The sequence below is a fragment of the Grampus griseus genome (genome assembly GCF_964374135.1).
Source record: "Grampus griseus genome assembly, chromosome: 3".
In the NCBI taxonomy this organism is placed as follows: domain Eukaryota; kingdom Metazoa; phylum Chordata; class Mammalia; order Artiodactyla; family Delphinidae; genus Grampus; species Grampus griseus.
In genome coordinates, this window is record NC_139019.1 from 126,196,633 (window position 1) to 126,224,247 (window position 27,615).

Below are 27,615 nucleotides of genomic sequence, written 5' to 3' on the forward strand. Positions count from 1 at the left end.
CTGGAGAGAGTGTGGAGAAAAGGGAACCCTCCTACACTGTTGGTGGGAATATAAGTTGGTGCAGTCACTGTGGAGAACAGTAAGGAGGTTCCTCAGAAAACTAAAACTAGAGTTACTGTATGATCCAGCAATCCCACTCCTGAGCATATATCTGGCCAGAACTGTAATTCAAAAAGATACATGCACCGCAATGTTCATAGCAGCTCCATTCACAATAGCCAAGATGTGGGAACAACATAAATGCCCATTGACAGATGAATGGATAAAGAAGATGTGGTGCATATATACAATGGAATACTACTCAGCCATAAAAAAGTGAAATGCCATGTGCAGCAATATGGATGCAACTAGAGATTATCATACTAAGTGAAGTAAGTCAGAAAGACAAATACTGTATGGTATCACTTGTATGTGGAATCTAAAATATGACACAAATGAACTTATCTACAAAACAGAAACAGACTCACAGACGTAGAAAACACACTTGTAGTTACCAAGGTGGGGGCGGGGAGGGATGGACTGGGAGTTTGGGGTTAGTGGATGTAAACTATTACATATAGAATGGATAAATAACAAGGTCCTACTGTATAGCACAGGGAACTATATTCAATATCCTGGGATAAACCATAATGGAAAAGAATATAAAAAAGAATGTATATGTGTATATAACTGAGTCACTTTGCTGTACATCAGAAATTAACACATTATAAATAAAAATAAATTTAAGAAATCACCATTACTCAGTACAAAAATGGGTTTCTGCTTTTTTTTTGTGATCAGATCTGACTACATCTTTTATGAGAGTAACACTAGCTGCTGTTACAGACAGATCCCCAAGTCTCAATGGCTTACTGTAACAAAAATTCCTCTTATCACAATGCTCTCCTTGAAGCAGTGATAAAGTAACCCAGGCTCCTTCCATTGTGTGACTCTGCCATCTTCCAGGGATCATCCTCCTGTGCATTCAGCCAGCAGATGGGGAAAGAGCTCATAGGACTGGGTGGGTGAGATGTTTTTTACCGAGGTCTGGGAATGGCAAAGTTTACTTTTTGCCAAGTGTACCCCTGGCTGTATGCCCTAGAGAAGGAAATGGAGTTTGGTAAGCACCTACGAGTTTTTGCCAAAATCTAATTGCTCATAATTCTGATTTCCATAAGAAAGACTAATCAAGCATCTATTCTATACTTCAATTTATGTTGGTTTATGCTTTAAAAACAAATACACAGCCAGGTAAGGGCACAAAATTTAGAATCTTTCGCAAAAAGGCAAGAATATGCAAATTGGATAGTCATATTTACATGTGTATATAACATGTATAGATATAACTGAATTTAGCAATTATTAAAACACTATGTTTCACATTATTCACAAATTGGCTAAAAACCTCTCACCTGCTCAAAAGTAAAAAACCCTACCCAAAAGGGTGTCAAAATACTTGGAAGTACCCCTACATTGCTTCACATCTGATATTACTAGAATTAAAATAAAAATTTCTAAGTGCTTCTAGATTAATTTTAGATCTTAAAAAAAGAAAGGCAAGATAAAGTCCTCTCGAAGAAAACAACAAAAATTCTCCAGAGAAGCTAAAATAGGGTAATAAGGGGTATATCCATTCTGTAAGTACGTATTTTAGATAAAAATGACATGGGAATTGGCTCCTGGAAAAATGCACTTGTAGATAAATTTTTCCTGTTTCCTTTTAAAATGACTTGTATAATACTAGGACAACTTTTTAAAGCTACCATGTATCAACAACCACATGACAGGCTCTGTGCTGTGCCTTCTGTGTATTCCTATTTCAAGCCCACAACTAACCTTTGACATAAGTACTAAAAAGGCCTGGTTCTTTCAGAATGGATAGAGATCAGAATCAAAACAGTTTAAAGCAAAAACATATTCATATATAACTTGTTTCTAACTCCCACTGACCTCAAGTTCAGTTACCAAGGATAAAGAAAACAGAAATAAACCTATGACAACATTTAGAAAATTGACCCGTTTTAATTTTTTAAAAACAAAACCACAACACAACATCAATTTTTTTTTTTTGCCATCTACAATTCAGATATATCCAAATATTCTAAGACCGGAGTCCCCTGCCCAGAAGCAGGGAATTAAAACGAGACGCTGAAGTCACACAAAGGTGAATGCTGAAGATCAAAGTTCCAGCTATAGGTCACAAGTCTTCCATTCAAACACACTCTAATTCTTTTCCTTTCACAGTTTGTTCAAGTGTTTTACTGGAAGTTCTTTAAAATAATTTCATCCTAGACACCAGGTTTCTTCAATGATACAAAACCCCATGACATTTGTGTCTCCATCTGATTGACAGGAATAAAAAGTAATTTTTATCTTTGTCTCTTTTTGGTAGCATAAAGAAGTAAAACTATCAGCCAGATTCCTTTAGTAATAAATGAGGAAAGGAGAGATGAGAAAAGACCTGGGCTGTGCTGGGTGCTGGTTTCTACTTGTCTTTCTGAGTGTGACTTTAGAAGCGTTAAATCACACTCTTGCCACTACAATGATTAGTACTAGTAATCTTTTTTTAGATGATAAAAAGGAAAATATCCAATGGACATAAAAATGGTCAAAGTTGTTTGTTTTTTTACTGCAGGTCAACTTTTTCCCCCCAGAAAAGATACAAAATGAACATTTAATTGGGATGGTAACTCCGCTGGACATTCCAATTTACCCAGTTGCTTGTTCCCCACACAGATAAGGGGAAGAGGCATTAAACTTTATTAGTAATGTTATAGTAGTGACCAGATATGTTAATGGCAGCTTATTTCAGGTCCATCAATCCTTTGAGCACATGTAGGAAAGCATGGCTGTTGTTCTCCAACTGCCCACATCTGAATACATTCCGCTATCATGGAAACTACAAAGGAAGGAAAAATATGTTTATTCCAAGATTCATTTACTGGGATTTTAAAGCGCCCTCTCTTCTGTAGAGCCCCAGAGTGGTGATAATGTGCTAGGGGCTGCTGTGTTTCCCGGCATGAGCTCCCATCCTCTGAGGGTCCTGAGAAGGATAGTGGATTGGTCCTGGAGCCCTCATGAAAGGAGGGGGTGGTCCCATTGGGTGGAACATGTGTGGCCCAAAACCTACAGATAGGAGAGAAAAATCTGTTAGGCTTGCAGTTCTCTTGACAATCTTTCAAACCCTGAATTTTCTAAGGTCAATACCACCTACACATAAATCAAATTGACATGGGGCTTCAGAAAATGTCAGTTCACAAGACTTGCTTAGGAATGTCTACCTGCATGACTTCCTTGGTTTTAGAAACCTTCCCCCTCAAGATGGCTTAAAAAAAAAAAAAACTCCACATGTCTCAGGTATTGCTAGTATGTCATCTGAGCCTCTGCTATCTATCAAACATGCCAAGCCTATCACACAGGATTTGATCAGAATTGGGGAGGTGAGGGAGAAATCAGGCTGATGGCAACACCCTGTCATCATTAACCTCAATGCTAATGCTTTATACTCGAGTGAAGGGTGTTCAGAAACCAGAACTTTCTCCAGAGTATGGGAACTCTGCCCAGGAGAACCTGCTGCTTGTGATTTACTTACACTGCTCATACTGGCATTGACAGTGCTATAAAGAGCAGTGCTATACAAAGTGCAAGTCCCTGAACTGTTTATTACTTGTCATGAACAAGATAAAGAGCTTGAGCCAAAATGTAACTTCATTACATGACCAAGCACACTGTTTAGTTCATCTGACAATTTTTTGGTAACACGACTTTCTTGACGAATTTACATTTTGGTGCAAACTCCTTACCTTGTTGCAGGCAGGTAGTAAAGGCTTTGCAAGCTAAAACACACCCACAGCCTACAGGACTTCGCCAGGGTTTCCCGATTTCCTCAGAAGGAAGCTGGTTACCTGGGGGTGGGGGCGGGGCAATACCAGGCGGGGGTGGCAGGGCGATGTTCACCACGGCTGGAGGACCGCTGGGGGGTAGGTTGAAGTAGTTGGCTGAGGCCTCTTCTTCTGCGGCAGGAGGAGGAGGAAGAGCTAAAGAAGAGAAGCAGCTGGTTAGAGCAGAGGACAACTGTGCAACAGCGCTTCCACTGCCTTGAAATCCTGGGAGGTCCTGCTGGGAGAACACAGCTGCTGGGAGCCAGAGACCTGGGTCTCTTCTAACGTCCGTGGGACACGAGGGCAGTGTGAGCAACTGAAGTTAGCAAGCTACCAGGTAGGCAGAAAGTCTGCACTCACCTCCTGGTAGCCCTGGAACGGGCTCTAGCTTGATTCCAGAGTCTGTGGTTCCGTCCTTCTCCTTTTCTTTTCCTCTGGCTGCTTGGGACCTGGGAGACACAGACCCTTACGCCATCAGCACATGGTCCCACCTTCTCTCACACCTCTGCTTCTCATGTTTCCTAGACAAACGTATTTCCTTCACTCCTTGCCTCCTTTTCGGCACACATTCTTTTCCCATAAATGCCATAGTGCACAGTGGATAAGAGCAAAGGTTTTGAAGCCAGAAAGACTTGGGTTCAAAATTCACTAGAACTGCTGTAGGGAATGGAGGAGGCAACACCCATGTGTTGAGCCCAGTGCTCAGAAAGCCCTCCGTGAGGACTGCTGCTGCTGCTGCTGCTGCTGCTGTGAAAGGTCTCCCTGGCTCCAAGCCAGAAACACGTTCCACCTTTGAATGTCCAGGGCATTTTACTTGTGTCTCTCTTATGCAATCACCACTTTCAAACTTATGTTAGCTATTCTTCTTCACTAGATAGTTGGCCTACAGAGGACAGAATCTAGGTCTAATTCCTGTGTAAACTCTCAGGCCACATTTCATGCCCTGGCATTACCCTTGACCTGTAATAGCTGGTCAAAAAACACATGAATCTTCAAAGGATCAGATCACTACACCAAAACCCTGAATAAATTTCCAAAGTAGCATCTTCCTAATATCCACAGGAATGGAGTGCCAGACAGAATGAAAAATTCTTTGTAAAGGTCCTATTGATTTAAGCCTATTCACCGAAAGCTTACTAGTCCCCAGATAATGAAAAGGTTCTTGAAAATCTCAATAATGCTATTTTAATACAGTCTAATGCTCACCTTCCCCATTTCACGTTGAGCCTGCGGCCATTGACGATCAACTTGTTAAAGGACTTCTCAGCAGCCACTTCTGCAGCCTGCCTTGTGGCAAACTGGATGAAAGCACACTGCTGTCTCTGCACAACAGTGATTGTCCGGATCTCTCCAAACTGGTAGAAGTGATTTCTGAAGGGATACAGGTAGAGAAAAATGAGTTAATAACACAGACATTCCCAGGAAGTTGAATATGGATTATTAACTCTTTTTTTTTTTTTTTTTTTTTTTTTGCGGTACGCGGGCCTCTCACTGTTGTGGCCTCTCCCGTTGCGGAGCACAGGCTCTGGACGCACAGGCTCAGCGGCCATGGCTCACGGGCCCAGCAGCTCCGCGGCATGTGGGATCTTCCTGGACCGGGTCACGAACCCATATCCCCTAACATCGGCAAGCGGACTCTCAACCACTGCGCCACCGGGGAAGCCCTGGATTACTAACTCTTTAACTGATTCACCACAAGGCAGGTGGCCCCATGGTGATCTGCCTAATTACCTGCAGGTGGTTCCCCCATACCTTAAACCCTATTGTGGGTGCTGTGTATTGAGGAAGGCAAAGAAAAATAATGAGTAAATAAAGGCTATCAAACATCTCAGGGTTTTTCCCATGGAGGAAAAGGGGCTCCAGAAGGCTCCCTAAAGACCTTAAACCCTAGATAAGGGGTTGGCAAACTACAGCCCCCATGGCTGATGAGCCAAGAACGTTTTTTAAAAAATTTTTTTTTAAGGTTGTAAAAAAGAAGAAGAGAAAGAGCAGGTGGGAAAAAGTCTGCCACCCCCTGGGGACACTCTCGCTCACTTAGGGTTTAATGCAGACAAGCTACCAAGAGCAGGTTGTACACCTATAAGAGTTTCTTCTCCCCTCTATCTCTTTGCAAGAGGCAATTTCCATCAGTATCTGCCCAGATATTTCATCTAGCCATGCAAAATACAAGCCAAGAATAACACAAATTTACCAAATACCAATCTCTTTAAAAAGCCAACAAGTAAACCATAAGGTTTTATAATTGCAAAGCTCTCCCTCCCCTACAAAATTAATCATACTTGGATATGTGCCATCTTTAGAAATTCTAATGGCTATTAGGCCAAACAGAAGCTCATGTAATTAATACCCTACACAAGCATGGAATAAGCATTGTTGAGGAACATTACGTGGCATCACAAAGGACAACTTTATAAAAATTCCAGTCAGCATGACACTAACTCTAGAGCAACTAAAGAAAAATGTACCTTATACAGAATTATCATGTTTTTGCCAAAAAAAAAAAAAAAAATTCTCGGGCAGGTGAAGGCAAAAACAACTCATAAAATTATATTCACAAACCTTAGATCTGTCTCAGTAATGGTATCGCCCAGACCACCAACATACAGTGTGGTGATAGTCTTGTCCTCTGGTGGGTCCAGACGAGGCATTGTTGATGCCCGCTTTAAAAGTTTATCTGCCACAGGGTCATTGATTCCATAATATCGGTCTTTAATGTTCTGATCAGCAAGGGGGTCATCTGGATCTGTTGGCTTCTCATGTCTATGGTTCAGGAAAGAACAATGCATAAAGGTGAAACAAGGGAAAAAATTTTACAGATACCACCCAACAGGAGCTACAAAAGTCCCCTTTTGATCTAGAAACCATGGCCATACCAAAACATAACTATTAAAACAGAGCTAATATCAAGGGATTTACTGTATCACACAAGGACTCGCTAGCCTCCGAAAAGCCACTTAAACGGCCAGCGTGGCAGAGTTTCCTTATAAAGAAATGTTTTTGACACAATCCACTCCAAAACAAAAGGTAACCAAAACATGATTACCCTCCTCTAGGTCAAGGGTTCTTAATGTGTCTGAGGTCTTGCATTCCACTCAGAGTCTTATTAAATCTATGGACCCAACCCCAGAAAAAAACATAGCTACTAGCTTTTTGTTGGGTGTAGGCTTCACCAACCCCAAAGTAAGAACTCCTAATCCAGATGCCTGGCAGTCTTGAGTCAAACACACTTACACATTCTTTACAAGTCTGGTCTTAATCTGATTTCAACTATACACTGAGATTCAAGCCAATCATACCCTGATGGCAAAGACTTACATCTTAGGCAGAAACTTTTGAGGTCAACATTGATATTTTATGGCAGAGCAATTTAGTTTCCCAAGGCTTGGTTTTAAGTAAAAGTTCCATTATAAGTAAAAACAATTTGATCAAGCTCTAGTCCTAAGGTATAAGACATATGACACTAGTTCTATAAACTTCTACATTTTAAAGCAGAAATAGTTTAAGCTAGCACCTCCCCCTTCTTAGATGACTAATCATCTGAAAGCAAAAACTGAAAAAGCAGTTCAGCTCTTGCCTGTATGGACACTCCTCTCCTCTCTTACATTCTCCTTTCACCCAGAAGGAGCAAATGTGGGGCCGATTTCTTTTGTAGTAGGGTGTGGTCCGGGCCAGTTTGAGCAGCATGTCACTAGTGGATGTGGCCTTCCCCAACATGCCAACTGGCCTTGTTCCATCAGAGTTAGAAATCTATAAAGGAATGACACATTCAAAAGATAAATTACACAGGTTGTATCAATCCCCCAGGATTCTTTCATTAAATATAAAACTACATCGAGCAAGTGGCAACATACTTCTCGCTCCATATTCTGTGTATAGTATTCTTTGTTGACGTCGGACTTTGGCATGTCATCCTTAAAAGACAATCCTGCGTCACGAACCTGGATGGGCAATCCTAGAACAAAGGAAAGGAGGAAAAAACTCAAAATACATTTTAAACCATATCCAAACTGAATATGTAGACAGAATACATCATTTTCTCCACTTTCTTACTTGGTACCAGAGGCTTTATTTATTTATTTATTTATTTTGCGGTACGCGGGCCTCTCACTGTTGTGGCCTCTCCCGTTGTGGAGCACAGGCTCCGGACGTGCAGGCTCAGCGGCCATGGCTCACGGGCCCAGCCGCTCCGCGGCACGTGGGATCCTCCCGGACCGGGGCACGAACCCGTGTCCCCTGCATCGGCAGGCGGACTCTCAACCACTGTGCCACCAGGGAAGCCCCAGAGGCTTTATTTTAATTCAAAATCTTTAGCACCATCAGGCCAATACTACTACAGAGCATTCTAAGAAATTATCCAAATTCCTGAGTTTTCATGAAATTTCATGAAATTAATGTTTTAGAAAATCTTTTAGATGAACAAACTTTTACTATAGTTAGATTTGACCTGCAATTAATAATGCATCTAGCTTTTAATATGCCATAATTTATTTAAAATAAATATAAAAAAATGAATTATTTTTAGGCTTGTCCTACACATCCTCTGGATAATCAGTCATGTAAGGGTCATTATATTCCAGAATCAGAACACCCGCTTAACAAACATAAAAATAATATTAAACAATATGTGACCAGGACTCTGATTAGCAGAGTCAACTTTCTGAACTTAACATAGATAAACTTGTATTTTCCTTTTCCCTTTTATTTTACTGTATAGTAGAAACTTTTGTTGAAAGAATATTTTTCGCATAAATAAAAAGTCATCTGCAGTTAAAAAAAATCACTCCCAAAAGCAGTTACTCTGAAACAGTAGCAATATAGTGTATCAGTCCTAACAATATATTTGATACAAAAATCTAGAGCACAATTAGCCAGAACTTTGTCAGGGATTGTGGGAAAAAAAGCTCTGGATTTAGAAAGAAGCCAAAGGCAAAGAAATTACCTATCAGAGCAACAATGCCTTTAACTTACCTTGGCTACAAAGGTATACAGAAGGGAGGTTTCGGCCAGTGCTGATCAATTACCAACTTTTCTTTAAGTCCCTACTGTTGTTCAGAACGCTAGAATAAATTAGTATGGTTCTTTTCTTCTTGGGAAAAGCAGAGCACAGCAGACACTCCAAAGTGGGTGAGAACCAGAGAAGGGGTGAGAAGTGGGAGACAAGAAAACTGGTTTGTCGTGTAGAGTAGTTGCACACTTTCAGACCTATGGGACAGGGCAAACATACCATACTCTAGGTCCAAGAGGCAGGTCTGACAGACATTCTTCAATTTACTGCAGGTCTGGCAAACTTCAGTCTTCTTGAAACGCATGCGGACCCCGGGGCACCAACGAAACACTGTGAACGGCCTGGCACAGATCTGGAACACAAAATAAAGCCACAGAGTATTAATGGTCCTGATCTGGACAATCAATCCAGGAGATTTAATAAAAGGATCCCTGAATCTAGGGTGTAGAAGAGATCTTAGCAATCATCTAGTCTAAACACCATATGATGTTTCAATCCTTTACAACACCCTTCCCCAGTAGTTAAAAAACTCACATAGTACAGAAATAAAATACTCAAAAATCAAAGTCCTCCCCACCCTAGAGGTCACCACCATTAATGATATAACCCTTAATCTTTTATGGGGTGAGTAGGGAGTGTCATATACTCCTCTGAGAATCTTATGATGGCTATCACCTTCCTCCTCAGCTAAAATGCTCATGTGCATAATCAAACAATACTTGGTATATACAATCTCAGGGGGTTCAAAGCCCAACCACAGACACCAAGTTAAGAATCCTTACATTAAAGGGCTCATTTTCTTACCCCTACACTAAATAGTTAACAGCCAATGAGTATGTAAATGATACATGAATGTCTGTGTAGCGCTCACTTTTATAAAGGACTTCATACCTCAACAAGTGGAAGGGAAACGGAAAATAAAATTAAATCATTACTCTTTAAATATACTTACTTTGCATTCCTTCCCGTACTTTTCTTTGGTCTGAAATAGAAAAAATAGAAAAGAATGAGTTATGGAAAGAAGAAAACCTAATGCCTGCTCCTTCTCTAGACAGGACCTAAGAAATTTATCTGGAAATCCCTGGCATCTTGAAGAGAGGAGGAAAAAATCCACCCTTTTGGGGAGGGAGGGGGGGTAAGGGAGGGCTGGGGATATAATCTAGTCACCTACAAGTTATAACCTCTTAAGAATCTTACAGATCTAACACCAGGTAAGTATGTACCTTTCCACAACCGCAACTCTTAGATTCATTTCTGGCTCCGAAGTTCTCTCCCAAGAACAATTTCCTAATGGTTTCCACAGTCCCTAAATGGAGGATGCAGCCATGGCCAGCCCATTTTACAAAGTTTAGTCAGAGTTAACTACTACAGACTCATCCTGTGCTGGTCCCCTGCATATAGTCAACCAATACCTCCAAGACTGATCACAACACAGCCCTAATCTAAGTATTAAATGTTAACTGCGCTAATTTTACCCTTATTTGTAAGGATAGAGGGTACCTTATACTAAACAGATTACAAGGTGCAGAGGCCAAAAGGCACTTGATTAGGAGTCAGGAAACCTAGATTTTTAGTCCTGGGTCTGCTCCTAATTTGCTGAGGTACCCGGAGTCAGAATATCTGAACTTAGATCCCAGCTCCACACCTTACTTGCTATATTGAAAAGACATAAACTCCCTTTGCCTCTGGTTAACAGACCTATCTCCTAGGTAAATGCTCAACGAATATTAGCTATTATTATGACTCTTATATCACAGGACTGTTGCTGAGCTCCAAAGTGAGAGAACAAGCATGACAGTCCTTTGCAAATTCGTCGTACTCTTAGGGTTAGTAAAGGGGCATTATTACTTCTCAGCTAAGACAAACACATCACCGACAGTGTGCAAGTACCACAACACTGACAGAACACAGACAGTAAGTCCCGTTTCACACACGATCACTCACCATTCGGATATATGGGTTTTCTCCAAGACACGTCTGGCACAGAATAGGGAAGTCCTGGTGAAAATGGGAAATCTGGTCGAACGCCAGGCTCCGAAGACCCTGCCATCTCGGCCACAGTGATGGGGCGGGGGGAGAGGACGAGGAGCGAGGTTGGGGAACAGGGCAGGAACCCGAGGTCCAGCACTGGCCGGGTCGCGGACGGGGTGCTGCCTGCACTTCCGGCAGACGGCGGGAGAAAAGAGCCGCTCAAAAAGAGTGGAGGGAGTAGGGATGGAAAGGGGGCTGCTGCCGGACCCTGGCTAAGCCCTCTCCCTCCAAGCCCGCAGGAGGGCCGCCCTTCAGCTTTCAGCCGTGGCAGAGTTAGGCCGCGGTGCTGGCTTCTCCCCGGAATTCCCTCGGCTGCGCCGCAGCCATGTCCCTGCCCGCCCGCTGGAAGCCTGGCTTCGCTGCCTCTTTCCGTCCTCCATCGGCAGGCATACTCACCGCATCCTCCCAGTTCTGCCTGTTGTAGGTGTTGGAACCCAGAGAGGTCGCCATCTTGAGAGCGTCTGGAGGTAGCCGCAGCTTCCGAGTTGGGAGAGAAGACCGCCACAATCCCGTCAGGCCCCGAAGCTGCCTGCCGGCCGTCGACGTCTTATTTACGCGTCTTGTGCGCCCTTGAGCGGGGGACGGGCCTTGTGCGTCATGACGTCGCCCGCTCAGAATTTCTTCGCTAGATAGTTGGCTTCCTGGTGCTTCTTCAGAGTGGTGACAGCAAGGGATGAAGAGTCACAAGTACAATCGGTTTATTTTAATATTTGAGTGAAAGAATAAAGGAACAAGGAATGAATGAGGGGTTGGGATTAAAACAGCGTTGGTCCCCACTGAGCGCTTATTATGCCAAACGGTGGGGTAACGTCTTGCCGTTACCGTGTCTTACTTAATTCCCACAATAAGCCCTCTCTCTGTAGGGTTGCCAGATTTAGCAAGGAAAACCCAGAACGTCTACTTAAATTTGAATTTCAGATAAACAGCGAACCCTATTTTAGTTCCAAATATGTTCCAAACATGCTTACACTAAATAATGACTCGTTTTTCTGAAAGTGAAATTTATCAGGGTGTGTTGTACTTTATCTGGCAACCATTACCCTCTAGGCAAGTATTATTGTACCTCTTTTATAGAAGGAAACTGAGGTTTAGAGAGATTAAGTAACTTGCTTCTGGTCGTGTAGCTAGAAAATGGTGAAGCCACAAATCCAAAGACAATAGTGCTGTGTTTCCAACTTCTGAAATGAAAAGGGTCCTGTGGATCAACACATGTATTGTTACATCGTTTTTGGAACAACTCATAACCACACTGCCGATATTTTATGAATTTCAAGCGTCCTGGTATCACTTTCATAGTTTTTGACATATCCTATCATCAAATACTTTTATTTATGCCACCTTATGTCTTAAAAATGAGGTTTAAAGCATAATTTGTGTAGAGTAAAATTTTACCCTTTTTACTTGAACATTTATGAATTTTTGCATATAGTCATACAAATATAGTTCTATCATCTATCATCCCCAAAAGTTCCCTTGTGCTGAGTGAATCCACTTCTCCCCATGCTTGATCCACGGCAACCACTGATCTGTGTTCTGCCCCTATAGTTTTGCCATTTCCAGAATATCATAAATGGAATCCTGTATTGCCTTTTGGGTCTGATTTCTTTCTCTTCGCATATTGTATTTGAAATTCATCCATATTGTTACATGTATCAGTAATTTGTTCCTTTTTATTGCTGAGAATTTCATTGTATGGATGCACCTGGGGTTAAACACACACCGCCCCCCCCCAACACACACACTTGCCAGTTGATGAACATTTGCGTTGTTCCAGATTTGAATGAATATAAATAAAGGCATAAGCTCATGCAGCTCAATATCAAAAAGACAAACAACCCAATCCAAAAATGGGCAGAAGACCTAAATAGACGTTTCTCCAAAGAAGACATACAGATGGCCAAGAAGCACATGAAAGGATGCTCAACATCACTAATCATTAGAGAAATGCAAATCAAAACTACAATGAGGTATCATCTCACACCAGTCAGAATGGACATCAAAAAATCTGCAAACAATAAATGCTGGAGAGGGCGTGGAGAAAAGAGAACCCTCTTGCACTGCTGGTGGGAATGTAAATTGGTACAGCCACTATGGAGAACAGTATGGAGGTTCCTCAAAAAACTAAAAATAGGGCTTCCCTGGTGGCGCAGTGGTTGAGAGTCCGCCTGCCGATGCAGGGGACACGGGTTCGTGCCCCGGTCTGGGAAGATCCCACATGCCGCGGAGCGGCTGGGCCCGTGAGCCATGGCCGCTGAGCCTGCGCGTCTGGAGCCTGTGCTCCGCAGCCGGAGAGGCCACAGCAGTGAGAGGCCCGAGTACCGCAAAAAAACAAAAACAAAAACAAAAAAAACTAAAAATAGAACTACCATAGGACCCAGCAATCCTACTACTGGGCATATACCTTGAGAAAACCATAATTCAAAAAGAATCATGTACCACAATGTTCATTGCAGCTCTATTGCAATAGCCAGGACATGGAAGCAACCTAAGTGTCCATCGACAGATGAATGGATAAAGAAGATATGGCACATATATACAATGGAATATTACTCAGCCATAAAAAGAAATGAAATTGAGTTATTTGTAGTGAGGTGGATAGACCTAGAGTCTGTCATACAGAGTGAAGTAAGTCAGAAAGAGAAAAAGAAATACCGTATGCTAACACATATACATGGAATCTAAAAAAAAAAAAAAAAAAAAGGTTCTGAAGAACCTAAGGGCGGACAGGAATAAAGACACAGACGTAGAGAATGGACTTGAGGACACGGGGAGGGGGAAGGGTAAGCTGGGACGAAGTGAGAGAGTGGCACGGACATATACACACTACCAAATGTAAAATAGATAGCTAGTGGGAAGCAGCCGCATAGCACAGGGAGATCATCAGCTCGGTGCTTTCTGACCAGTTAGATGGGTGGGATAGGGAGGGTGGGAGGGAGACACAGAGGGAGGAGATATGGGGATATATGTATATGTATAGCTGATTCACTTTGTTATAAAGCAGAAACTAACACCATTGTAAAGTAAGCATACTCCAATAAAGATGTTAAAAAAAATAAAAACAAAACCCAAAAATAAATAAATAAAGGCATTATAAACATTCACATACAGGTTGTTGTACAGACATAGGTTTTCATTTTGCATGTGTAAATACCTAGGAGTGGGATTACTTGATCATATGGTTTTTTCCTGTATAAGAAAGTGCTTGCGATTATCTGAGCTTCATGCATCTGTGATTTGTTGTCCTTCATTGTATTTTGAAAATTCTTAACTGTCATCTTTAAATATTCTGCCCAGTTTCTTCTCCATCTGGGACTCCAATTACACGTTAGACTATTTGATATCATCCCATAGACCTTGAATATGCTGTTGTTTTCTTTTTGAGAGTTTCAGTTTGGATAATTTCTATTGATCCATTTCCACGTTTCCTGATTATTTCCTCAGGTATGACAAGGTGTTCTGATGAGCCCAGAGAGAATATTCTTCATCTCTGATCCTGTGGTTTTCATTTCAATCTGTCCCTTTCTTATAGTTTCTACCTCTCTGCTGAAATCTGTCATGCATAATATCCCTATTTTCAACTAGATCTTCGACATGTTAATCAGAGTTTAAGTCCCTGACCAATAATTCCAACGTCTGGGTCATACCTGTATAGGGTCTCATTGATTGTCTATCACAAATGGGTTGACTTTTCTTGCTTCGTGTATCTCAAAATTTTTATTGAATGCCAGTCATTACTTATGTAACAGCAGAGACTGAAATCAATATTATTAATGCTTGGAAATAGGCAAGCCTCTTCTGTCAGGCCATTCGTGTGGGGTTTGGTCATCCTGGTGAGAAATTGAGCTAGGTTTGGGTTTTGTTGTTGCGATGGTTGCCTTCAGTGTTTGAAACCACAGGTTTCATATCCACTAATTTTGTGCTTTGGAGCTGAAGAATTTTTCTCAAGTGTTCATACTTCATCCTTAGCTTTCAGCTGTCCTGCATACCTGCACCATATGGTTAAGTCTCTATGCCTTTGCCCATGCCCCCAGCAGCTGCTTGCTACGTTGGGAGTCAGGGAGGACTCAGGGATTCTTTGTTCTAATTACGCCTCAGTCTTTTTTTTTTTAATTTTTAAAAAATTAATTATTTTTGGCTGCGTTGGGTCTTCATTGCTGCACGTGGGCTTTCTCTAGTTGCGGCGAGCAGGGGCTACTCTTTGTTGTGGTGCGCGGGCTTCTCATTGCGGTGGCTCCTCTTTGTTGCGGAGCACGGGCTCTAGGCACAAGGGTTTCACTTGTGGCATGCAGGCTCACTAGTTGTGGCTCACGGGCTCAGTAGTTGTGGCTCGCAGGCTCAGTAGTTGTGGTGCACGGGCTTAGTTGCTTTGTATCACACGGGATCTTCCTGAACCAGGGCTCGAACCCGTGTTCCCTGCATTGGCAGGCGGACTCTCAACCACCGCGCCACCAGGGAAGTACAGCAGGCAGATTCTTACCCACTGCGTCACCAGGGAAGTCCCAAAGCCTCAGTCTTTAGTAGGTCCTTCGTGCCCAGGCCTTGGGAATGGGTCTTTTCTCAGCATTCTTGCCCCTTCTCTCTGTGGCAGCCAAACCCTGACTTGTATCTGTGGTTGGTTGGTCTTGAAGGGGGAGAGTTTCTTGCCCTTCTTGCATTGGCAAGAAGCCTTTAATGGTATTGGTATAAAATCCTGGGGGGGGGCTCAGGACTGAATCCTGTCCCTCCCAAGTGTAGAGGTTTTTTCTTACCTTGTCCCAGCACCAACGGGTCTTTACCTGTGTTCCAGGGAGACAGGGTTTTCTGCTCCTCCCCCAGTGGCTTAGGCCTTTTTGCTCCTAATGAGGGAAGGGCCTAGCCAGGGGGAGGCAAGGTTTCATGCCTTTCCTATTCCTCCTTCCTTTGCATGCCTCCAAACCAAGGGAGGCTCTGTAGAGCTCCAGCACCCCACTCCCCCCAGGTCTTTCTCATGAACACCCGGTGGAGGTTTTGGAAAGAGCTTGTCAGTGCATGCAAGGTCCCCTAGTATCTCAGGCTCCCAGGGGTTTTATACTGTCATGTTAGCCCCAGTTTGGCCTTTAGCAATTCTTTTAGTTGATTTCCTCTTACCTGCTTATATGTTGGTCAACACTTCTTCCTCCCATGCTCTGCTACAGGTGAGCCAGTCTACATCCCACCTCTCCTTGGAGGGGTCTGTCCTTCCTTGAAATTCAGGCTAGTTGACTGCCCTGCCACATCAGCTATCTGATATAGATCCAATAAAATTTATGATTTTGTCATCTATCCACTTTGAGTTAGGGTGACACTCTTTCCACACATCTACATCATAGGCACAAGTGGAACTCCTAAGTCTCCTCATGTTACTTAAATATATTTTAAGAGGAACATTTTTTATCACTTCTGTAAATGGAAAATTAGTATCACTTGTGTAGATGTAGCCTTAAGAACAAGTACAATGAAAATGAAACAATATTTTTTAGTAGGTAAGCCTCTGTTGTCTGCCAAAGGCTCTGAGACAGAAGCCTATGTTTAAAAGAAAAAAAAAGTGCTACATAAGAGAACTGATACTTTATCCTTATTTGACAGAAGGATGGGGAGAGGGGAGCAGGGCATGAGAATGATACAACTTTCTCACTATTTGATTCCATATCATTTAATGTTACTTTCACTTAACACTTAAAGTCATTGTCTTGTGTAGGTGGTTTGTATTGTGAAATATATTCCACTATTGATGTCCCTGACCACCAGAAAATGGGGATAAATAAAGCTAACTACAGTTGACCCTTGAACAACACAGGTTTGAACTGCGTGGGTCCACTTACACACACTTTTCTTCCCCACTAAATACATACAATACTACATGATCTGCACGTGGCTGAATGCATGGATGCAGAACCCTGGATACAGAGGGCCAACTGTAAAATTATACACAGGTTTTTGACTGCCCCAGTGTCAGTGTCCCTAACCCCTGCATTGTTCAAGGATCAACTATATTGCAATTGAGCAAGTGACTTGGCTCTGAGTTTATTCCAGGCTACCCTTTGACTGGAATATAGGAGAAAGAGATGACAAAGGGGCCTGGATTTGGCTCTGCAAGGGTGTGCATTACAGCAAAGGAACTATACACATACAAAACCCAATACTAGGCAGAGGTAAATGCCCTGGAGAGGTTAAGTACTACAGATTAAGACCACATCTAGATGGGAGTAAGATACCTAGGGAGTATCCTAGGTTGAGCTAACACTGGAACAAGAGAGCTCAAGGGAAGTTAAGATATTTGGCTTATGACAAAAAGAGGCATATGTATATATATTTTTAAAAAAGATAAAAGACCAACAGCTACGTGAACACGGAAAAGGACGATGGTATTAATTTATTTAACAAATATTGGTTGTCTGCTACTTGCCAGGCATTGCTCTACACTCTGCAGATACATCAATTTTTAAAAAAAGACAAAAATCCCTGTACTATGGAGCTTATGTTCTCGTATGATGAAACAAAAAATAAAGTATATAGTGCTGGATGGTAATCAGTGCTATGAGGAAAAAAAGCAGCAAAGAAGGGGGTACGTGTTTAGGGAAGTGCAGTTTACATTATCACATAGGGAGGTCAGGGAAAGCCTAAGAAGGAAGCATTTAAGCACAGACCTGACTGGCAGGGGTTTGAGTTGTACAGATATCTGGGAGAAGAGTTTTCTAGGCAGAGGGAACAGCCAGTGCAAAGAACCTGAGAGGGCGCAACCTGGGGTGACTCAGGAATAGCAGAGACTTGTGTGGCTAGGGTGTAGAGAGCAAGGGAAGTAGTTGATGAATCTACAGTAAGAGGAAGGAAAAAGTTGAGTACAGATGAAAGTGGACGAGTGGCTACCTGAGAGGGCTGGGCCACTCTGTACACTTAAAAGGATATCTTTGGGAGCAATGACCCAGGATAAAAGCTGGTAGAGTCCTAACAACGTAACATTTACACATTGGTTCTGATAATACGTTCATAAGGAGCTCAAGCAACATCTATCTATATAATATTACAGTGAACTACCTTGAGGTTTTACCTTAGTTCATTTAGACAAATGGAAGAAGGGAGCACGCCCCACTGACTCGCGTGCTAACCCTAACTCCACCCCTGGCATGCTACTCCAATCAGTCTTCATGAAACCAAACAAAAGACACTTTTCAAGCTTTTTCTGCTTTATTTCACCACACGAAGTTAAGCAATCAGGCAAAACAGTAACCTGTCATTCATAAAGACCAAGGAGTGCCTCTCATTCCCAAAAGGGACCAAAAAGGATGTTTCTTTACAAATATGCATTACATTTAGCTCATTAAACAGTCTGAACAAAAGAAAACTCTGGTGGGCTAATCAAATCACAAATTCAAATTAACTTAGCTTTAAGTTTCCAAAACTGTAGTTTCTAGTGCTAATGACATCTAATTTGCCTGCAGTAGTGCACACTGACTATACTTTAAAAATCTTGCACCTAATCGAATATAAAAAAGGAACAAATAAAATTCCAAATTCACCAGCTGCAGGTATTGAACCATTTCTACTAACACACAGATACTGAACCATTTCTACTAACACACGAAGTACCAGCTTGCACTGAAAACGATCTTGAGGAACCATTAAGTCAATGGCTCTGTTATTCTGCAAGTTAATTTGGCTTCTGAGGAAAAAATTCTATGATCAATAGTGTTTTTGTGTTTCTGTGTCACATGGGGGTGATGAGACCCATTACTTCAACATTATTATTTCTGGGAACAAACACCAGCTATATGCCTTCAACACGTAACTGTGTGCAGTCGATGCAAACGTGTAAACATAGGAAGCTATCCTCTACCTTGAGGCTTATCTCCTCCACTGGCAAATATGGAGCACTCACGTCACAGGAGGCTGTAGTGAGTAGTGAAATAAAAATTAATTTGACACTTCGTGGGGTCACAAAAAGTTAAGCTATTTCTATAGTCTGCAGATTTGTCATTATACAACACCCTGCCCCAACTCCTAACAGGCTAAGCCTTATTACTGTCATAATATTGGAGACATGAGTGTTTTTGTTCTCATACTGCAGCATATATATTGCTCTGTGGAATACTGTTTCATAATATTGGCTTGATCTTAAGAGTACTATTTAGTGTCTTTCAGAGGCTTCCTAAATATTTTTATCTTCCAAGGGGAACTGAAAAGTAACTATGTCCTGTCTGTACTCCAGATTACTATATATACCTTTAATTTTTTTTAAAAACTAAAGGCTTGAACTTAAAAACAAAACCAGAATAAACAGGAAATTTCTCTTTCCCCAACGGTCTGTTGGCTGCTTGCTAACAATACATTTACAGAAAATGTGGTGCAGGTGGTGGTCTACTTTGTCAAGTCTCAGTTGAGAAGACATCACAGAAATTAAGGTTAGCAACCCAACTCCAGGATACCAAGTGAAAACAGCATGTGTGCTGTTAGGCAAGTATTCTTTATGATTTATGGTCAAAATGCTCTTATTTGACAAACCGTATGATAAAAGTCTTAAATGCAGGAAGGGAGAAGTTTCTTTTTCTGAATATCCAGTTTTGGATTCAAGAGATTACAAATGTTAACTTCCCCTTCAAATCCATGGAAAGAACATTAGTTCAGATCATGATAAACATCTAACATTTAAAATGTTTTCTGAATTCCAGAAGTGAACTTGTCCACCAAGTTTTCTTTGGGTTCTTTCCAGGTCCCCAGTACTCAGAACAACTTACTGAGTTAAAGAGGCCGAGCCGAAGAGAAGCGTAGGGAGTAAGACATAAAGACAGGCTCGCTGCGGCAGCATCAGTCCCTGGATATTGTGGCAACAGTTAAAATGAACAGAATTTGCCACCCCCTTGACATGACACGTAACTGCTTGCTTCTCAAATTCTTCCTAGAAGAAAAAGTTCTGTATTCTACTGGGAAAAAATTTTTAAGAACAATTAATAAATAAGTATCTTATATTCACTTAAAAGAGGGCAAATTAAGGTGCCTTAACTATTTCACAGGTTTTTCCAATCATCACAAAACTAAAGACAACATGACGATTCTATTATCCTGTCAAATGGATGGGAGCCAAGATGGCAAGTGAAGGGATACGTTTAGAGTGCTAGATTATATCTAGTGGAATGCAAAAAGCAGCTGGTATACTGAGACCAATGCTGGGTCATTAATAGCGGGCCTACCTTTCAGTTATTTTAAGTTTCATCTGTGAGACTCTGATCCTTTATGAGATCAGATCGGGAGATAGTATGGTCAGTTTCTCAAGTGGTCAATCGAATGCCACTCCAAAGAACAGCCACCCCCTTTCTTGGGATGGAACTATGCTGTTGTTAGTCAACGTGCAGGGTTCAGTGAGGGAGACACAGACTTACGGGTATTAACAGAAGAGAGGGCCAGAGGAACAGCAGTCACCCAGTGTTCCTAATGCCTTGCCTATGCCCCCAACCTCCTAGGAACAGGATTCAGTAGTGCATGGGTACATCATTATAAACAAGGCCTAACGAAGCAGCAGCTTCCACATTTTAACGCGGGTTTGTGATGATACGGTCCTTTGGGATCTGCCCGCCACTGGAACACTTTAAGGAAGAAGCGGGCCCAAGCTGAGTTCCACATGCTGGGTGAGCCAGATGACCTCTGTACCCTGGTCAGCTTCTTCGATGGGGCGGATGGGGGTGGCCAGGTTTTTAAAATCGTGCTTCATCTTAAAGCACACGGTCACTTCGCCCTCCTCACGCTGTGGGGTCACTTTGATGAAAATACCCACTTTGTTGGCCTTTCTGAAGGCTATAATGCTAGGGAAGGAAATAAGCACAGTATTAGGCAGGTCGCAAGTCAGCCAAGCCTGTTAGACTCACAGTCATTTTATGCCCCACAGGAAATCTCTGTTGACAAGATATGACCACCATCCCATTTGTCAACAATGAAGAGTTTCTTCAGCAAAATACTGACCTCCTTATTTTTTAAATATTACAACAGTAAAATATAGTCATAAAAATTTTAAATGGGGAAAAGTAAGTCTTTCCTCTTATTTTCCTCTTCAGTACAGAGAACAACTGTAAACGGCTTGGCTCTTAACCTACCAAATATTTTTCTGTGCACTTACACTTTTCTGCCTTTTTAACCAACACAAAAGGGACACTATTCTGTAACATGCTTTTTTTCACTGTTTATCACAAACACCTGTCCATATTGGTATATCTAGGTCTTCTCCATTCTACTTAATGGGTGCATAGCGACCATAATTAGTATACACTGATTTCCTCTGTTACAAACATCCCTTCACATTAACCTTTATATACATATGGTATTATTTCTATAGGATACAGACGGATGCTAACTCGGAGCTTTAAAGGAGTTTCTGGAATACCATAAATCAGTGTGTTTTGTAAATAGAGTCTGTAAATTAGGAATTTTTAGAATAGAAAAAAATCTCTTTAGTTGAATTTTCCATTTCAGTTTTCTGATATGCACTTGAAGTTTGTGTTTAAATAACTTAGCTTCAAAAAGTCAAAAGGCAATGAAATAAACAGAACTTGATCTACTATCCAGATGATACTCAATTACTTTAAGAAAAGTTACTCAATCAAATATTTACATATTATCCAGTATTAGCACTACTAATTTCCAGATATCTGGAAGTCCTATAAAGTACAATAATATGGAATATAATTAATTCAATCTTTCATTAATCTGTCATGTAATCTGGCTGGAATTTATCTCAGATGATCTTTCCAGAAGTTCACCTTGGCTTAACAAATTTCTGTACTTAAATTAATATAATTTATATAAACCAAGGATTATAGAGAATGCATTTTGTATTAACACAATCACTTTGAAGTAACTAATCAAACCTTTGATTTACATCAGATTCATTTTAAAAATTCAGTTCAAAAATAGTAAAAAAGAAAAAGTCTTCCTAGCCTTAATTTCCCAGGCAACCACTGATGCCTGGGAAGCTTTTTTTAAAAAAATTCAGATTCCTGGTGCCTACCTAGACCTGTTAAAGAGAAGCTGTGGGGTCTGGTACTCTATACAGAATTAAAAAAAAAGATTAAGGGCTTCCCTGGTGGCGTGGTGGTTGAGAGTCCGCCTGCCGATGTAGGGGACACGGGTTCGTGCCCTGGTCCGGGAAGATCCCACATGCCGCGGAGCGGCTGGGCCCGTGAGCCATGGCCGCTGAGCCTGCGCGTCCGGAGCCTGTGCTCCACAACGGGAGAGGCCACAACGGTGAGAGGCCCGTGTACAGCAAAAAAATAAAAATAAAAAAAAACAATAAAAAAAAAGATTAAAACACCCACGCTGGTGCTTTCTGAAGTTCACCCAAGTTTGGTAATCACCGTACTAACCTCCTCTTTGCTCTCACTTTGTCTTTCTAATTTGTCCCATGTTATTTCTTCTTTCCGGGATCTTGCGGAAGGAGCTTTTGATCATTCTGTTAAAAAACCTTAAATATTCCCTACACCAGTGTATTAAATGCTATTGCTTTTCAGCTCTGTAGCCTGCTTTGTGACACAGGATTCTGCTAACCACATTTCTGCTTGGTAGGCTGGTTCCTTACCAGGCTCCCTTTAGGGGCTCTAATGGAGACCAGAAGCCTGCAGGAAGAAGGGGCCTGGTTCTCCCGGTGAGCTTCCTGTCTGCATGCAGCTCCTGTGGGCAGCACTCTAGCAATGCCTCTTCACTCAGGAAGTGGCAGTATCCAGGTTTTCCAACTGCATAACCAGCTTCAGCATGCCACCCCTCCTCTGGCACCCTGTGATGCCAGCACCAGTCAGGCAGTGTCCCTGCTCCCATTTCCCAGAGGTCTGAGTTTCAGCTCCATGGGGCTCCTCCTTCAAGCTTCTAAATTTGAATCATTTAAACCATTTCCCTTTGTTCCCTCAGCCCTAGGAGTGGTAACTGCTTCATAAAATTACCATCTCTGGGATACTGCAGATTTCTTCTTAACCTCTGAAGTTACCCAGTTAACAAATCTTTATATTAAATTCTCTCTGTTCAAATAACTGATGTGATTTCTGTTTTTAGACTGGAACCTGACTGATGTATTCTTCATCTGGGAAAGGTTTGGTTTTTTACTTCTCAGTTATTAGGTATGAGAGAGTAAAATCTGTTACTCTAAGATGGAAAGGTTGGGGGGCAGGTAGACAAATCCAATGGTAAATCTTTGGGGATAGAATACGATATCCTGTCCACAACCATGAACAATCATGCACTTGAAAATTTTTTAACACAGGAAACAGGTTAAAAAAACTGTGCTTACAGAATGATCCCAATGATGGAAATGTTAATGGTGCTAATCTCTGGTGGTGAAATTTTATTTTCTTCTTCATGGTTTTATATATAAAAATAAATATATATTCACCAAATTTCTATAGTAATTTTTTTTATAAATAGGAAGAAAAAATTACTTTAAAAATTCAGATAAGAAAATTGAGATCTGTGAGTGGGCCTCGTGTACCAACCAACTGTGGCGTGTGTGTGTGTGTGTGTGTGTCACAAAAGGATCACTCACTCAGGATCATCCTGAAAGTCCTGGGGTTCTGCCAACTCATCATACTCTGCTGCTGCATCCTTGCCGGCTAAAACAAGCTCTTTGGGAGGCACCACCACCTGGAGAGCAACACAAAGAGGGCTGCCTCAGAAGGAATCAGTGCGTTGTAGAACATTCATTCAGTGGAATACAGAAAAGTATTGCCCTGACCTAGACATGCAGAAGTAAGCAGCAAGTTTGAAGAAACATACATTATTTCACTTATAAAAAGTTTAACAAACATATTGTTTGGACATTTCTGATAAAAGTATAAGAACAAAGAAATTTAAGGGAATGGTAAAGTCAGGTGAGTGCTTACTTCATTGGCGCTGCTAAGGGGAATTTAAGTGGGCAGGATGCGAGGGCTTCAACTGTGTCTTTAATGTTTTATTTCTTAAGGGGCTGGGGGAATATGGGTGTTTGCTATGTTATTCTTTATGCTTTGTGGTGTATCTGAAACAGTTCTTCATTTTTTTTTTTTTTTTTTGCGGTACGCGGGCCTCTCACTGTTGTGGCCTCTCCCGTTGCGGAGCACAGGCTCCGGACGCGCAGGCTCAGTGGCCATGGCTCACGGGCCCAGCCGCTCCGCGGCATGTGGGATCTTCCCGGACCGGGGCGCGAACCCGCGTCCCCTGCATCGGCAGGCGGACTCTCAACCACTGCGCTACCAGGGAAGCCCTCATTTTTTTTAAAAAAGAAAAAACATAATGTGAAACAGTAGTTCCAACATATTTTCTGAAATGCAGATATTGGGTATGTTTATGGCCATGAAAAACAGTTAAGCATTCTTTACACTTAGCCTTATGTTGTAACTAGGCTTCAACTTCGCTATGTTAGAAGTTAACAGATAACAATGTAAACAACATTACTAATTATGGATATAAATGTGGCCGGGGAGCTGTAAAGGGAGAGAAAAACGGCAAATCCATAAGCTGGGTATACTCATCAGGCACTTATTTCTGTCTCTATCCTCACTGGCACAGCTTATTAGTGTTATTTTAAAAAGGAGCAAGGACAGATGAGTGTCATCTCTCTTTGGAAGTGATGCTAGTAAATGAAATCATTAAAAAGCAGAAGTAAAAAAAAAAGATAAATTCTCTACTAGTAAGTATAACTTGAATAACAGCTAATTAAAGATAACAGGCATCCTTTCTACCAACTTTTGTTATGAGTATCATGCTGAATTATGAGTCAGTAATAGATGGTCTATAGAGAAAAGTTCTTGTTCTAAAATTTCAAGTACTAGATGAGTCATGAAGTAGCAAAAAGCAGAAAGGCCTCATTTCATTCATTCAACCAACACTGAGAGTCAAAATTACCTATTTTAATATTTAGTACTTGGACTTCCCTGGTGGTGCAGTGGTTAAGAATCTGCCTGCCAATGCAGGGGATACGGGTTCGATCCCTGGTCCGGGAAGATCCCACATGCTGCAGAGTAACAAAGCCCGTGCGCCACAGCTACTGAGCCCATGAGCCACAACTACTGAAGCCACGCACCTAGAACCCGTGCTCCGCAACAAGAGAAGCCACCACAATGAGAAGCCCGCGCACTGCAAATGAGAGTAGCCCCCGCTCGCCGCAACCAGAGAAAGCCTGCATGCAGCAAGGAAGACCCAACACAGCCAATAAATAAATAAACAGACTATTAAAAAATATATATTTAGTGCTATGTATACTCTGTGTAAGCAGAGGGCATCTAGTGGAGGCACATCAGCTTTTAAAAGGAAATGTTATTTCCTTTGTGTCTTGAAAAATGAGTATGCATCAGGCAGAAAGAGAGGTGTGGTCATGTATGTCAGAGGAGTGGGGATGGGAAGGAGGAATTCTAGATAAAATGAATAGCATATGTAGTCCTCTAGAAGCATGAAAGTTTATGACCCATTGGATATGCTTGGATCGCAACCATTAATATGCACAATTTCGAGAATGCTAGATTTGGGGGTTTCAGGGAAGATCATCCTGGAAGAAAAGAGAGAGGTGAGGACATCAGGGGGCTCTTAAGCTATGCCAAGGAATGTGGACTTCATCCCAACATCAGAGGGACACCAAACAAGTTGCATGCCATGATCAAAGTTAGATATTAGAAAGATCACACTAATGGCAAGATGGAAGATGGGCTGGCATGGAAGTGGGGGTGAAGAAAAAACAGGGAGTTAGGAAGTTACTGTCACAGCCCACGTAAGAAATGATGAGACCTTCTAAAAGGGCAGTGGCAGTGTGCTTGCGGATAAAGTAAAAAAACTCAAGAGGTGAAATCAGAAGAACTTGATGACTGTTTGGATGTGAAAATGAGACAGTGTGGAGTCCTTTAAGCCAGGGCAAATGAAGCCACTCCAGGAGAAGTCAGGGTTACTCAGGATGAGGCAAAGCGTTCCTACCTTAGCAGTGCTGTTGATATCATCAGGGTCCCCCTCCTCGTACTCCAACAGAGTCACGTGGGTGAGGTTTTCCACTGGATTCGTAAGAGTCAGGAGGACCTGGCTCTCCTGGGGAAAAGGAAAGGCATCTTTCAGATATGTTCCACTGCTGCCACCTAGGTCCACTTTCCTAGATGCCTAGATCACAAAATCATCACCCCCTCCGCCCTCCACGCCTCCAGCATTACTCTTGAACAGTAACAGCCACCTGTGCCTCTACATCACTGCATTCTCAAAGGGCTCACTAACTCCTATTCTGTTACTTATAGGCTAGTCTACATACTCTCTGGAGCTGCTATTTCACTGAGGAAATAGAATAGATCCCACAGAAAGGGCCAGTTACTAGATGCAGAAATTCTGAGAAATACACATTATCTAAGTGATTGTTTAAAGTTTACAACTCTTGCCCTACCCAGGTCGCCACTTAAGGCTAAAAAGAAGGAAGCCCTCATAAATAAAATATGGTAGCCACAGGTTAGCCAGATATATTAGCATAGAAAAAAATGGCACATCAAGACTGTAAAAGACCTTAAGATTTCTTGAACCATAATTTGCCCTTGTTTGGTATGCTCTTTACATTAGCAAAAAAAAAAAATTAAAATGAACAGGGACTATAAAAGTGTCTTTATGAGCAGCATGAAAGAACTAAGACGCTGCTGCAGAACACTGTGCAATTCACTGTGGTGTCTGTGTGGGAGATAAGGGCCTCAAAGAAAAGAGGGGCTGTGGTAAAGAAGAAATCTAGTTGATTCCTGATATCTCACACATACACACACATGAGATGGTGGAGAATCTCCTGGCTGGAGGAGAGCTGAAGATGCCTGTGGGGTCTAACATCTCCTTTCTTTCCCTACCATGATTCTACCTCAATGTAATGTGCACACTGCTCCTTCTGCATATATTTCAAAGATGCTGTTATCAAGAATCCCAGCTTAATGACACTTAAAATCTCAATCCCTTTATTATTTCAAACTTTCTTCTTTATCCCTTGCTCATTGCATCCCATGTCAAATACACACAGCCACCACATACACATATGCACACATCTTTGATCAATTAATCCTTTCTCTTCCCGTAAATAAGCATGGTACTAACCTTCATGTAGCGAAGGTTGGGAATTGACATGATTCTCACTTCTGGGATATAATTGCTATGCGTGAATAAAAAAATGTATTAATGGTCATTGGAGTCTCTTAAAATTGTTACTTTTTTTTTAAAGCCAGTGCAGCAAAGAAACGATTTCTTCACGTTAAGTAGAACATGTCAGAGAAAATTTTAAAGAATCATACCACTACGATAAGAACTTAAGACATGAAACCAAACTGGTAATGAATTCTTTCTGACATCTTACGTATACCTCTAGTTTAGAGCCTATATATGTGTGTGCATCATGGCAGATATCTCTACCTTATATGTGTATTAGATATATTTTTTGAGATTTTTAGTAATTCATTTCTGTAAATCTATAGGCAACTGGTTACAAGATCCAAGACTGATTTAATAATACATTATAGGGGTATAAAAACACTACCACATACTTAACCACTTTTATATAGCACTTACTATGTGTAACATTTGAAGTATGTTACAAATATGAACTCATGTAATCTGCACTGCAACTGCGTAAAATAGATATTACTATTATCCCCATCATAAAGAGGAAGAAACTAGGCTTGGGAGAAGTAGCTTGCTGGTAAGCGGCCAGCATTCAAATCTAGGCAGTCTGGCTGCAGGGCCCTTGCTCTTAACCACTATGTTACGCTACCTCTCTAA

The 27,615-nt window shown here is 41.6% G+C and overlaps 2 protein-coding genes across 2 annotated transcripts in view; both read right to left on the minus strand.

The window, feature by feature from the left end:
• Positions 1-2,842: 2,842 nt before the first annotated feature.
• RBM22 (RNA binding motif protein 22) lies at positions 2,843-11,404 on the minus strand. Its single transcript, XM_082652426.1, has 11 exons — positions 11,293-11,404; positions 10,810-10,863; positions 9,818-9,847; positions 9,085-9,217; positions 7,712-7,812; positions 7,435-7,607; positions 6,420-6,620; positions 5,067-5,231; positions 4,221-4,309; positions 3,885-4,016; positions 2,843-3,105 (listed from the first exon to the last, which is right to left on the minus strand). Exons 1-11 carry the CDS (start codon positions 11,344-11,346, stop codon positions 2,975-2,977), a joined length of 1,263 nt encoding a protein of 420 aa, XP_082508552.1. The 5' UTR covers positions 11,347-11,404; the 3' UTR covers positions 2,843-2,974.
• Positions 11,405-18,742: 7,338 nt separating this feature from the next.
• The window catches only part of DCTN4 (dynactin subunit 4), a 31,790-nt gene continuing 22,917 nt past the window's right edge, over positions 18,743-27,615 (minus strand). The window contains exons 10-13 of the mRNA XM_082651011.1: positions 26,938-26,992; positions 25,804-25,911; positions 23,408-23,505; positions 18,743-20,687 (exon numbers count right to left, since the gene is read on the minus strand). Of these exons, the coding sequence (XP_082507137.1) occupies positions 20,474-20,687; positions 23,408-23,505; positions 25,804-25,911; positions 26,938-26,992 (475 nt within the window). The 3' untranslated portion in view covers positions 18,743-20,473. The remainder of the gene's footprint in view (positions 20,688-23,407; positions 23,506-25,803; positions 25,912-26,937; positions 26,993-27,615) is intronic.